The following is a 13,741-nucleotide window of genomic DNA, read 5'->3' on the forward strand; positions in this document are numbered from 1 at the left end:
TTTATTCTTCAGTCTCTTCTTAGTCTAAGTCCTAAGTCTTGAGTTCCTAGTCCCTAGTTCCTAGTCCCTAGTGCCTCCAAGTTCCAAGTTACTTCTTCCAAGTTCTCTTCCAAGTGCCCTGCTACCTGTCTTCTCTCTGCTGTGTCTGGTTCTCTCCTCTGTGTCTCCCTAATGTCTGATAACTAACTCCAAGTTGTACTCCAAGTTGTACTCTCTGAAGTGTCTGATTTTCTCTAGAGCCAAGTGTCTTCTACCTAATGTCTGATGTGTCTGATTCTGATCTGTTCTGTCTCTGCCTTTTATATGTCTCACTTCTAAGCCACGCCTTTTGGTCACACCTTTAATCATGCCCTTAGGTCTTGTCTCTAACTCTGATCTCTATACTTCTAAATTATACTCTTAAATTACGCACCTTTAATCTCAAGGTATCTAAACCAAGATTATCAGAGTGTGCTCAGCTGTTGTAGGCTATTGTAATCCAAGTCTCATGTCAGGGTATATGGCTCAAGATGGCTGCAAAGCTGATAGCCGCTTTCTGCTAAAAGTCGGTCCCCAACGTGTGTGTGTGTGTGTGTGTGTGTGTGTGTGTGTGTGTATTGTCTAGAAACTGCATTACTGTTTTGTACATGTTTATTCACACATCTGTCTTCTTGCATACTTCATTCTTTCTCGAGTCTAATTTGTCAGAGCTCCCTTCTATGGGAAGCATACCTTTTTTGTACAAAGGCACACACATGCCGCGGCTTTGTATTAATGCTTTTAAATAAAGTTACTGCTTCTTGCATATATCTTTTTTCCCCTTTAGCTTTGACAATTTTCTCTAGCTCTATAGTTTTGTGTGTGTGCTTGCTAACTTTCATATTTACCATTGCATCTCACAGTTGTGGCTTGATGTCTTTTATTAACTTTCAAAGATCTCTTCCAGTCAAATAAAAGAGCTCAACTAGGCAGTTCATGGTGGTACACTCCTCTAATCTCAGCACTGGGGAGACAGAGGCAGGCAGATCTCTGTGAGTTCAAAGCCAGGCTGGTCTGCAACTCAAGTTCTATAGGACAGCCTGTTGGAAAGAGAAACAGACAGAGAAACCATGTCTCAAAATGCTCTCTTCCAACGTGGATAATCTATGTGTTATTCCAACTCTACCTGCATTAAGCCATTTTCTTTTGTCTCTGTCTTTTTCCAAATAGTTTATTTGTATTGTGTTCTGGGTTACTGATTCTGCCTTCAGCTCTTTCTATTATGCTGTTACACTTATCCACTAAGTTCTTAATTTGATATGTTTTGTTTTTGAGACAGGGCCTCACTACATAGCCCCTGCTGGGCTGGGAAACTCACTATGGATAGCAGGCTGGCCTTGAACTCACAGATTCACCTGTCTGGGTCTAGTCTCCAAATGCTGGGATTAAAGTATGAGCCACTATGTCCAGCCCCAGCTGAACTCTTAAGAGTTTTGTTTGCTTATACTCATAAGTTTATAACTGGGTCCTGTTCTCTGACAAATGTTTTCAATCTTACCTTAATTCCACAAACATCTTTATGTTCTTATCATTATCCCATGCCTAAGAACACTCTTATTATTGTGTTCTAAATCTATTTCTAATTTTGGGGTTTTTTTGAGACAGGGTTTCTTTGTGTAAGCCTGACTGTCCTGGAACTCATTCTAGACCAGGCTGGCCTTGAACTCAGAGATCCATCCATCTGCCTCTGACTCCTGAGCGATGGGACTAAAGGCATGTGCCACCACACCCAGCTACCATTTTATTTAAAAAAAAAAAAAAAAAAAAAAACACATCTTCTTTCTTCAGTTGTCTACTTTGGATTGCCCATAAAACATTTGGAGGAATGTTAAATATCGTCTTGCTGCAACCTATCTCAAAATAAAATAAAATAAAATAAAAATAAAATAGGGCCTGGACATAGCTTGCTTAGCAGAATCAAAAGATTCATGTCTGGAGACCAGGAGATGGCTCATTCAGCAAAGAGCTTGCTACACATGTACGAGGACCTGACTTCAATCCTGAAAACCACACAGTTCCAGTCCCAGAGAGACAGAAACAAGGACCCCTAGGGCTCACTGGTTATTCAGCCAAGCCCACCTGCACACACATGAACACAGATTAACTTCAGGGTTTTCTTCTTCTTTGGGGAAATGGTTGAGAGAGGCTCTCACTGTGTTGCCCAGGTTAGCCTCCAACCCCTGGGATCAAGTGACCTTCCTATCTCTGTTCCTGGAGTACCTGGTTCTGCAGTGTGTGCCTCAGGGGTGGCTCCGTTTCAGGTTTTTTTGTTTTTGTTTTTTGTTTTTTTTTGTTTTGTTTTGTTTTTTGATGCTCTAAGCGAGGTCCTTTCTGTCCACCATCTGCCCGTGTCCTGGAGATACCAGGTTATCAGGTGACTTTGCTGTCTGTGCCTTGCTCTGGTCTCTTCCTCCTGCCTTCTGCTCCATGCTATTTATTCCTGGACTGGATTACCTGGGACCTCCCTTCTCCACCCACCACACAGTGCCCACTCTTCTTGCTTTTCATGTCTGTCGAGCTACATCTTGTTTTCCATTTCCTTCCTTGTCTGTCCTGACTCATTTTTCACTTAGAGTCCCTGTTAGATAAGACTTGCATCTATCTCTTGTGCAGATGGTACTCCTGACACTTGGCTTGTTGCTTGCCTTTTTTCAGCTCTTCAGCTTTCTGCAAATGCTGCTGATATCACTGTTGTGGCCCTACCATGGCAGACAGACAGGCAGAAAGACAGACAGACAGACAGACAGACAGACAGACAGACACACACACACACAAATGGACAGAGACTCCTGTGGGGTGAAACAGCCCCCATGGCTTTACTCATCGGTGGTCAGCTAGTGACAGGAGGGACTGCATGGTATCTTCCTGACCCCTGCTCCTGGAAGCCACTGTGCCAGGCCAGCACATAGACCTCTGTAAAATGGTCTGAATATGGGGCTATGCCCACGTTCTAGATTCTCGCCTTCGAACGTCTGAGTGTCCTGGGCCGTGGGCTGCGAGCACTTGAGAACATCCTCTACTTGGAGAAGTTTACAGCTGCGCCCCACCAGGCTTTGAGGATCTGTTGGGCCAAGCCCAGTAGGAGCTGCTGGCTCTGGTGGGTGAGCCCTGAGGACCAGGGGCTGTTTTTCTGTCGTTCCTACTGGGCTTCCTACAACTTCTTTCTAGCCATAGATTTCTAGAGATTTTCAGGCCCTGAGGACGTGGACTTCCTGCTCATTCATGTCTGGCTCTCTTCTTCCCTGGCTCTACTGAAGGAACATCATTGAGGCTCAGCTGTTGAGGAATTTTTATCACTGTTGTTGAGACTGTGTCTACCATTTAGCCCTGGCTGGTTTTAAACCATTGGACTCCGTGGGTCCTCCTGCTTCAGCCTCCTGAGTGCTGAGAGACAGGCATGACAGTCACTGCATCTGTCCTCTATGCTTTCTGAGAACCGCGTGGGTCCTCTCGGTGGGCCCAGTAGCTGCATGGGTGGTGGCTAGGAAGGAGCACTGGAGTCCAAATCCCTACTCTTCTCACTCCAGCGCCAACCGCAGAGGACAAAGCTGCCACTGTCATCCAGTGTGCCATCCGGCAATATCTGGCGCGAAAGGAGCTGGCCCACCGTCGGCAGGAGCTCCGGGAGTACCTGGATGAGATGGAGAAGCTGCAGAGAGAGGTGAGCAGGGCCTAGCCACAAGACCCCGAGTGCCAAGAGTGTGGAGCGAAGCCGTGACCTTGGGTTTTTGGCGGGGACCTCAAGGCTATGTGCATGATGTCTGGGCTACAGGGTAACCGTGAGCTGCGGACACTGCGGCAGTGTTCTGGGCGCTGGGGACGGTGACCGCAGGCCACGTCTTGCAGGCGTACCTGGCCTTGGTGCGCCGGGAGCAGGATGCGGCTCGGCGGCAGCGCGAGAAGGAGGAGGCGGAGGAGCGCGCCCGGCGGGAGGAGCTGCAGCGCCGGCGTCGCCTGCTGGAGGCCGCCTTCGAAGGGGACGTGGGCGAGATCCGCCAAGTGCTCAAGGAGGTCTGTGCTTCCGCAGCGGGTGGGCGGGGCGGGGCGCGCGGTGGGCGGGGCGCGCGGTGGGCGGGGCGCCGGGCGGGGCGGAGGCCGAGATGACACTGCCCTGCGCCCAGGTGGAGCAGCTGATGACCCGCGAAGGCGTGGGCTACGACGAGGCCGGCAAGGCTCGGCGGCTGCAGAGGCGCCTGGCCATCGTGGAGTGCGAGGACAGCCACGGGAACACGCCTCTCTCCGAGGCGGCGGCGGGCGGGCAGGCCAGGGCCATCCAGCTGCTGGCGGAGCTGGGTGCCAACCCCAACAGCAAGGTGGGCGCGGTGCGCCCAGCAGGGCGGGGCCTGGTCCCCGCACGTGCTCAGGAATTCCCTTCCGCAGGGCGCTTTCGGCCGCACGCCACTCTACCGGGCAGCTTTTGGGGGCCACCTGGAAGCCGTGGAGGTGCTTCTGAAGATTGGAGCAGACCCCCGGGTGTACGCGGATGATGGGAGCACTCCGGAGCAGGTGTGGCCCTGGCATGAGCATGCCCACTCCAAAGGTTTCTGGTCTGGTGGTGGTGCACGTCTGTAATCCCAGCACTGGGTAGGTCGATTAACAGAAGTTCACGGCCAGAAGCCTGATAGAGACCCTGTCTCATAAGGAAAACAAACGCCATGATCCTGGGACCCCTAGATTCTGCATCTGGTTCCATCTCACCAACCAAATAGCTGTCTGCCAGGAACACCTTCTGCGCGGGTTTTGTCTTAGCCCCTCCAGTGCTCTGACCACCTGATGGTAGATTACTGGCTACTGTGATGGAAACAGTCCTCAGAGACTGGCCAGGTATCACAGGTGCTAACAACTTGGGATGTGCCCTCTGATCTTGGTCTGTTCCTGTTTCTTCCCTTGCAGTCAGTGGAACTGCCTCCCCGCCGGAAGGAGTACTCTGGTCCCTTTGCTGACCACTGGGAACTGTCTGTGCGTCCAGGAGGTTGCTAGAGAGGCTCACTCAGCAGCAGGGGCAACTTTGAGAAGCCAGGCTAGGAAGTGCCCCACCTTCTATTTGTTTCTTTACACACACACATGCCTGCATGTGTACACACACACACACACACACACACAGACACACACTTCATAGTCCAGTTTGGCTGGGAACTAACCCTGATTCTTCTGCCTCAGAATCTCCAGTTCTGGGGTCACAGGGGTTTGATACCACACCCAGAGTTACCTTTATTACCTTTAAGTCACCAGAATTTAATTCTGGTTATCCAGACCCCTTAACGCTGAGGGTGCCATCAGAAACGGTGGGATAGGTGTCAGGCCTGCTGGCAAACATTTGCTTCTGTACCCACCCCTGAGGAAGGAACACCAGAGTCTTTGCCCAGCCTGGGACCCCCAGCCTCGGGTGCCACTCCCAGATTTGCCTTCTGTGGACATTTCTGTGGGCCTAGCCTATTCCCTCTCCCTCTTGGGCTAGCAGGTAAAAGTGGTGTCAGCCAGAGTCAGGGAGTTCAGAGAGTGCTCCAAGAGCCAGAGCCTCTTGGGGGACATAGAGGCCAGAGGACAGCTGGGCAGCCACAGGGCGGGTAACTGGGAGGCTGTGGTAGTAGGGAGGTACCCTAAATTCTAGCTGCCAGGAAGGACACTCAACACAAAATACCGGAGCCACTGGCAACCCACAGGTCAACAAACGAGTTCTGACCTGATTCTCAGACCTGACACAAAATTAACCCAACAGACCTGAGATTTCAGCACAAACAGTGACGTGTTATCCCTTTAGAAATAGGGAAAGACCTCTGGGCCCTAGGGCATGTTGAAGCATTCTTAGACAACACACCAAGAAGACAAAAGAAAAGTTGAGCCTCACCAAGATGAGAAACTTCCCTGAACACACCTACCTGCCAGGGGAGACGCCTGTGGTCCTGAGGGTGGTTTTCCCAGGGCGAGGCTTCTCCTTGGCATTTCACATGTGCTGACCTCTGTGATTTCCCTAAATCTGGGAAACAAGTGCACTGTGGTACTGTGGGTACTGTGTTCACAGTCTCCCCTGGAAACGGGGAGAAGGAAGGGAAGAGGAAGGAAGAAAGGAAGGAAGGAAAGAGGAAAGAAGAAAGGGGGAAGGAAGGAAAGAATGAAAGAAGGAAGGAAAGAAGGAACAAAGGCAGGCAGGCTTTCCTTCACAAGACCCAGATAAGGAGCAATGGCCAGCTATGGGGAGAGGCCGATCACAAGTAATATACCTGACCAAAGATACCTCCCTGGGGTATAGAAGCAAATCTGATCTCAGCAGCAAAGAAACCTGATGTCCAGCCATGATGGACAGGGATGTGTTGTTTCTCCATGATGGGGAAGGGGAGGGATGGTCCTGCAGAGGAAGTAATGTCTGCAGACCAGCCCAGAACCAGAGTGTCCTGAATAAGATCACACCACGACCGCTTGAGTGAAGGGAGGAGTGAACCCGGTGCTTTGAGAGTGTAGACAAACTGGATTCCCACACCTTGCTGCAAACAGGAACAAGGGCTCCTCCCTCTCCAGACTTTGAAGATCCAAGCACACTGTGTCCCTCAGCAATTATGTTCTTGGACACTTAGCCCAGCAGAGTGAAGCTTATGTCCACATAATAATGTCCACTGGAGCCTGCATGGTAACAGCCTGAAACTGGACACAGCCCAGATACAGATATCCTTTCCTGGTGAAGGTTGGAACGCACGCAGTGTGGACCACCTTTCAGTTACAGAGGACGGAGGTCGTGGTTATGTCAGCGACCCACAGAGCTCTCCAGGACACTGTGAAAGAGAGAGCCCCTGCCACGAAGCACATCCTTCCGTCTCCAAACAGCAAAATGACAAAATGGAAGACAGATCGCTGGTTTTTACAGGAAGGAAAGGAGAGGTAGGTGTGGCAATCGGGGAAGGACAGCAGGACTACGACTTGGTGGGACCAAAGCTTATGTTAAGTGAATCTATCAGCTCATTCTTACATATGCTGGACTCAGGCATTGGTTAACTGAGCTAACACACCACTTGCTGTGCGCTGTGTCTTCCTTTCGGTGAGCTGCTTCTTCATCAACACTCAGCTACTGATTGGCTCGTGTGACACCCGTCAGCTCCGGCTCACCACGTCACCCTCTTGTACTCTCTCTGGTTTCCGTTGATTACAGCTCTTCCACCCACAGACCAACCCTCAAGTTCATAAGCTGTTTCCACACCCCAGAAGATAACAGCCCAGCTCTGCAGGACTAGAGATAGCCGTCAAGTTCCTTGGCAAAATCATGCACATGGTTCTCAATAAATACTCTTTGAGATAAATACCCATGATTTATTTAATATCTGAACTTGTGGCTCACACAGATAGATGATTGTCCACCCGTGTGAGCATATACCCAAGCATTCATCCCTTCTCTTGCCTTGCATCCACTTCTCTGTCTACCCTTTGATTTTTATTCATTTTGGATCTTATTTTGTAAAATACAGATCACTAGCTGGACATTAAATGCATCAAAGTTGTGTGTGTGGCTCTGTGGCTCACCACGACAAACACCCAGTGGAAACCTGCCATAGTGCCAGAGCCCCACCTCCTGCCCAGGAAACTACGTGGGAGATTTTAGAGGAAAACCTTCCTTGATTCTCTTGTCCCACTATTTACTCTATATTTAAGCCACCATTCATTTGTTCATTCATTCATTCATTCATTCATCCATTCACCCATTTAGTTGCCCATGTATCCATTTTTAGGCCCAAATGTCCAGACACAGTAGCTTAGTCCCACTGTTTTGAATCTTACGCACATAAGTTCATGCAGCACTGTTCCTCTGACATCTCTGGTCATAAACTGTGTCTGTGAGAGTCAGTCGTTTGCACAGAGTTGAATTCTACCCCCCTTTACTGGGACGGAGAAATGAGTTCACTGGTCTAAATCTTGAATTATTTGATGCCTTGTGCTGGGCTTGGAGTTCCAGGCATGGCTGCGGTGTGCTGCCTGCATCCCTGAGTGTCTGCCGCGCACACTCACACAGTTCCACGGCTGTAGCTGCCCATTCACTCCTACCAGCACTGCCTTGAGGTCCCGGTGCTCAGTATTCATTCCCGTGATGCGACTCTTGTGAACTTTGAAGGCCCGTGTATTAGTTGTATTAGTTGCTTTGTTGCTGCTGTGATGAGATACCATGACCAAAGCAACTTAAAGAAGAAAGAGTTCCATGGACCTTGGTTCGAGGGGACTAGCATCCATCATGGGGAAGGCACGTCATGGCAGCAGGAACAGGAGGCTGCCTGATCACGTTTTTATCCACTCACAGGAAGGAGAAAGGATAAGAAGTGGGATGAGACCACAGTCCCTCAAAGCCCAACCCCAGCAATGTACTTCTGTACCCTTACCTCCCCAAACAGCACCAGCTACTAAGGACCAAGTGTTCAGTACATGAACCTATAGAGGACAGTTCTTCAAACAACCTCATTATCTCCTGACCCCACATAGGCTCACGGCCATCTCATGATGCAAAGTGTAGTATTCCAACTTCAGAAGTACCCATAGTCTTTCACAATCCCAACATTGTTTAAAAGCCCAAAGTGTCCGACAGTGAGGACTTGGTGCAGCAGCTAGGGAGACTCCTGTGCTCAACGTGGCCAACAAGAAGCCCAAGGAAGGAGTCAAGACTGAGAATACCAGTCACGTTAATTTAAAGGGAGTGGGCAGGGTGGTTGCGTGGTGCAGTTTTAGGCGAGGAGACAGACAGCACTTAGTGAACTAACAGGAGCTTAGTGTGAAGAGCAAAGCTTGCCAGTAAGGCAGGTCAGACCCCTGTTTGATGGGAAACAGACATACCCGAGCAGCTGGAGATAGAGGGTGAAGAGCCGATGGGTGTGTTCTAGCAGCAGACAGAAGATATCTACTAACGAGGGAGGCTGATACGTCTATTCTGGAATTTTGTTATAAACCAAGAATACCTTCTCAATGAGAAAGCTGCCACCCTGGTCCCAGCACACCCTGGCTACTTCCCTGCGGTTTTCTCTATCTTTTCCTTTTCTAGTCTCTCATTGGATACAATGATATACAATGTATCCTCATTGGATACAATACCTGGTGTGTGAGCACACCACACATCAAGCTTTTTCATTTCTTTTTTGTCTTTTGTTTATTTTCAGGACAGGGTTCCTTTGTGTAGCCCTGGCTGTCCTGGAATGCACTCTGTAGACCAGGCTGGCCTAGAACTCGGAGATCCGCCTGCCTCTGCCTCTCCAGTGCTGAGGTTAAAGGCGTGCGCCACCACCACCAGACTTGAACTTTTTCTCTTAAACTAAATGGCCGATGTATTTGGCTGGCCTCAGATGGTGATGGTCTGGGGAGAGCTCTATGAAAATACCCCTTCCTGTCATTAGCACCATGCTTACTCGGCTCTGATCGTCAGAGTCTAGAAAGTTATCTTGCTCTCATTGTTTTAGCAGAAGAACCCAAACAATGTAACACTTTCTGCACAGCTTCTTCAGTCTGAGAACCTCAATGTCTTTCCTTCATCACTGTAAAACTAAGGATAATTTTGTAACCTTTCTGTACTCGCTGTTACATGTAAGACCATCTGTCTTTGAGTAGGGATAGATTATTCTTGAACAAACTGTTCCTAGATAATTTGCCTTTCAAGTCAAGCATTTTGTTTAAATAAACTTCTTGTTTAAAACAAAAACAACCCCCCTCCCAAATTCATCATCTCTGCTGAGACTCAAGGCAATTTCTAAACATGACCCCACTGTTAAATCAAATCAAAACAAAACAAAATAACATGCTTTCAATGTATGATGGCAAGGGATGTGTGCTGTCGTTCCAACATGGAGGAATGAGAGCACAGTGAGGAAGTCTTGGACCAAAGCAAGATTGAAACCCAGCAGGGAAATCATGACTGCCTGGACCTCTGTGCCCTCTTTCTGGAACTTAAACTGCAGAGGGCTCAGATGACTCCTGCAGCTTTGCAGACTGCAACATAGAGCAGCAGCGTAGATCAGGCTGCTTCTGCACTGCTCCACTCAGCAGATGTCTCACAGCTCTGGCATCTCCAGCATCTCAGAGTCTCCACTGCAACCCAGTTTTCACCATCACACCTTCATTCATTGGCCTCTCAGAGCCCCCTCGTAAGGACTTCAACACACACACTGCCTGGACTCAGCAGCTCTCATGGCACGAAGAAAGAAAAACATTAATAACAATAATTACACAACTTGATGATGAATGGCTGTCACAAAACTAAATGACACATAGAATCAAAATAAGTTGACTGCAAATCTACGGGGAAACTCTAGGGTTTGGCACAGGTGGTGCATACCTTTGATCCCAGCACTCGGGAGGCAGAGGCAGCAGGATCTCTGTGAATGTGAGGCCAGCGTGGTCTATATAGCAAGCTCCAGGAGAGCCATGGGGTTATAGAGAGAGAACCTGTCTCGAAACAATAAACAGACAGACAGACAGACAGACAGACAGAAAATCTAAAGGAGTGTGAGGCTATGAAAAGGTTTACAGATCCCACAAACATCACCATCTAAAGGGTGGAAAAGCTTTGGAGTCTTGGAGTCTTCCCGTGAGGAAGATCAAGGTAACCAGAGTTATATACATAACTCTTATACGAGAGACGGCTCTACATACCTACTGATGAGGGAAATAAATCAGACAACCCAAGAGAGAAGTAGAAACTCGCCAGAAAGCACTTCTTTCCAAAGATGTGTAAGCCTGGGCTGACAAGATTACTCGGTGGGCAAAGGTGGCTTACTACGAAGCTTGACATCCTGGGTTTGATCCCTGGGACAGGGTGGAAGGAGAACAGCAACTCTCATAAGCTGCCCTCTGCCCACACACACAAGCACACACACAAGATAAACTTAAGCAGCACAGATATACCCTTTAAATAGTGGCGCATGTCTGCAATTCCAGCACCCACATGGTGGTTCATACAGTCAGAGTGGCAAGTAACCATAAGACAGATTTCTCACCAATATTAACAGGGAAATGCACGTTAAAATCATAACTGCAACTGTTGTGGTTTGAGTGAGAATCAATTATTCTCATAGGTTCATGTATTTAACACTTGATCCACAGTTGGTGGGGCTCAGTCGCTGAAATCAGGGGTCACAAATGGGGCCCAGGTATACATGCAGACAAAACACCCATACATATAAAATTACATTATACAGCCAGTCACCCAAGCCTCAGGGAACATTTTAGAATAGGGGACAGAAAGAGTTTGCTCTGAGATTGTGTCTCCTTGGAATGTCAGAAGATAGAGCCACACGATCTCACCACACAACCACCCAAACTTGAGCTGAACAAGGACAACAATAGATATGCTAATGGGGACAAGGAAAGGCCTACAAGGCCTCAGCCCACACAGAGAACTCCAGGCAACGGAGGAATGCCTAGAGAGCAGGAGAAACAGCCTTCCCCAGGGAAGAGCACACCACTGGTTACCCAACACTGAATGGTCAGCCCTGAACACACACGTACAAGTAACACTTACACAGACTGAGCAGGCTGTATTTGGGAATATATGTGTATGTAACACCTGCATGTCACAACTAAAGACAAAAGAGGCCATGAGTTTGAAAGAGCGAGGGATTATGGGAAGGTTTGGAAGGAAGAGAAGTGATACATGAGATAATCTCAAAACCATCATATATATTCATTCATAAATTCCTCCAGTTATCCACGTATCCATTCAACTGTCTGCCCATCTATGCATTTCTCTATACGTTAACTTATGGATGAGTCTTCCCACATGGCCATCTTTCCCATGTCATCTATCCATTCATGTCAATACGTTTAAATGCACATCAGTAGACTCCTCCGTTCACTGATTCACCTGGCCACTGAACTGACAAAACATTTGTGCTCGGCAGCATCCTAGGTGCTTGGGGGGAAACTCTTCAACAAGTGTCCAATGGATAGTTATTCCACAATGTAAATGCCCTGAGGCAGTGGGGCAGTCCACTCAGGTGGTCAGGCATGTGGTAGTGGTTTCAAGGTGTCCACATCTGGGATATCTCTCTCCAGGGAAGTGTCATGCAGGAGAGATTCGGAGGTAAGGGTTGAGCACCGTGAATGTCCAAGGATTGGCACGAAACGGAAGGCCCTTCCTGAAAGGAAGGCTGCTGCCTTGGGGAAAATAGGAGGAGCAGGTGCGGGGAGCCTCCGGATTGGAGCTGATCAAGGAGGGAACTGGACAAAAGGTGTCAGCGGCATACCGTCTGCAGGCGGTGGACCAGTGCCATCATGCCACTCAGCACCAAGGGAGCTCAGAGCCGTGAAGGACAATGATGGTCATGAAAGGCCCAGGCAGCCCTTGGCTTTGTCTTGACTGAGGCCCTACAGCGATTGGGTGGTGATTTGTAGGGTACGAGAAGCAGGCAGGCAGTCTCTTGAGTTTCTAAAACTAAACTCAGGGTACACTTAAAGCAGTTGGATGTGACAGATTTTGCATTTGTCTCTACTAGACCTTGAGCCAATATGAAGCCAATGAGACGGGCTGACTTTCCAGCCCGAAGGGGCTGGAGAGATGTACTCTGTATGGGTCAGCCATGTCCCTAGCCTTACAGAGGAGGCTCACAGCCCTCTACTGTAAACCCTTCTCCATCTCTCCTCCATTATCAGTGGGTGATGGCCATGTTTGCCAGGTCCCATCATCCCCGTTCTCACTGTGAGGCGCCCCCCCGCTCCCCCCCAAGTGTCATCTCAGGCAAGGACGCAAGTGTCAGGATTACAAGTGTACATTATCACTCCCAGAAAAGCTCGGGTCTTTGTGGCTCTTAAGACCTATGTCCTAGAAGGATAGATCTTCAAGTGGACAGCAGATGAAAACAGCTGCAGACAGTGCTGTCTGTGCCTGTCCTGTAGGTAGACTAGAGGCCTTGGTGGCTTTTGCAACGAGTGGGAGATAGAGACAAGGAGCTTGGTTGGTGGGCAGATGGAAAGGGCCTAAAGTGGCCTTGGAGGCTCTGCCACTGGAGCTGGGTCTGCTTGAATCTGGATAGTGAGCCCAGGGGGCCCGTGGCCTTGGCCTGTGGTCTATCAGTTACCAGCCATGAAACCCTCACCTTTGCAAATCTTCTGAAATGGAAGTGCCTCCTTCCTAGGTTGGCAGAACTCTCAGGACACATAGTGGCTCTAAGCATCAAATGCCCTGTCATTAGGTGGCCTCACTGGCCGCGGTGGCCAGCGTGCTGCAGTCGTGGGACCTGAGCCTCACAGAAGTTATGCTCCAGAACATGGAGGCAGAGCAGCTCCGCCGTGCTCAGGAGGTTCAAAAGCACAAGGAGAACGAGGCCAAGCGGTGAGCAGAAGGGAGGGCATGCCTGGGGTCGGGTTGGAGGTATGTGGAGGACAGTGACATGGATGACTCTGACCAGCCTGCCTCTCTTTCCTCTGCAGCATCAATATCAAGGTTCAGCAGCTCGCTAAGGAGCAGCAGAGGTGTCACAAGGAGGTGATCTGTGACCCAGGCCTCCCTGCAGGAAGGAGACCCTCAGGGAGGGCCTGAGAGCTGAGGGATCGGGGTGGGGGTGAGTTGCTGGGGTCTGCAAGGCCTGTCTGCTCACCAGCTCCAGCAGGCCTACTGTGAGCTCAATCGGAGGATCATGGAACACGACAAGTGTGAGAGGAAGGGCATGGGCAAGACTGAACTCACACTAGAGGTGGGGCTCTCAGAGACATTGTGTTCCCTACATCTCCCCCTGCCCTGCGTCAGTCTTGAGGGCTCCTCTTCCAA

At 49.4% G+C, this 13,741-nt stretch overlaps 1 protein-coding gene across 1 annotated transcript in view; it reads left to right on the forward strand.

Annotated features, from left to right (window-relative positions):
• Window positions 1-13,741, forward strand: part of Iqank1 (IQ motif and ankyrin repeat containing 1) — a 33,931-nt gene that overhangs the window by 19,067 nt on the left and 1,123 nt on the right. Inside the window, exons 3-9 of the mRNA XM_034516040.2 lie at window positions 3,546-3,679; window positions 3,865-4,029; window positions 4,140-4,331; window positions 4,399-4,524; window positions 13,167-13,306; window positions 13,405-13,459; window positions 13,575-13,667. Of these exons, the coding sequence (XP_034371931.2) occupies window positions 3,546-3,679; window positions 3,865-4,029; window positions 4,140-4,331; window positions 4,399-4,524; window positions 13,167-13,306; window positions 13,405-13,459; window positions 13,575-13,667 (905 nt within the window). The remainder of the gene's footprint in view (window positions 1-3,545; window positions 3,680-3,864; window positions 4,030-4,139; window positions 4,332-4,398; window positions 4,525-13,166; window positions 13,307-13,404; window positions 13,460-13,574; window positions 13,668-13,741) is intronic.

The sequence above is a fragment of the Arvicanthis niloticus genome, chromosome 13 (assembly GCF_011762505.2).
Source record: "Arvicanthis niloticus isolate mArvNil1 chromosome 13, mArvNil1.pat.X, whole genome shotgun sequence".
Lineage (NCBI taxonomy): Eukaryota > Metazoa > Chordata > Mammalia > Rodentia > Muridae > Arvicanthis > Arvicanthis niloticus.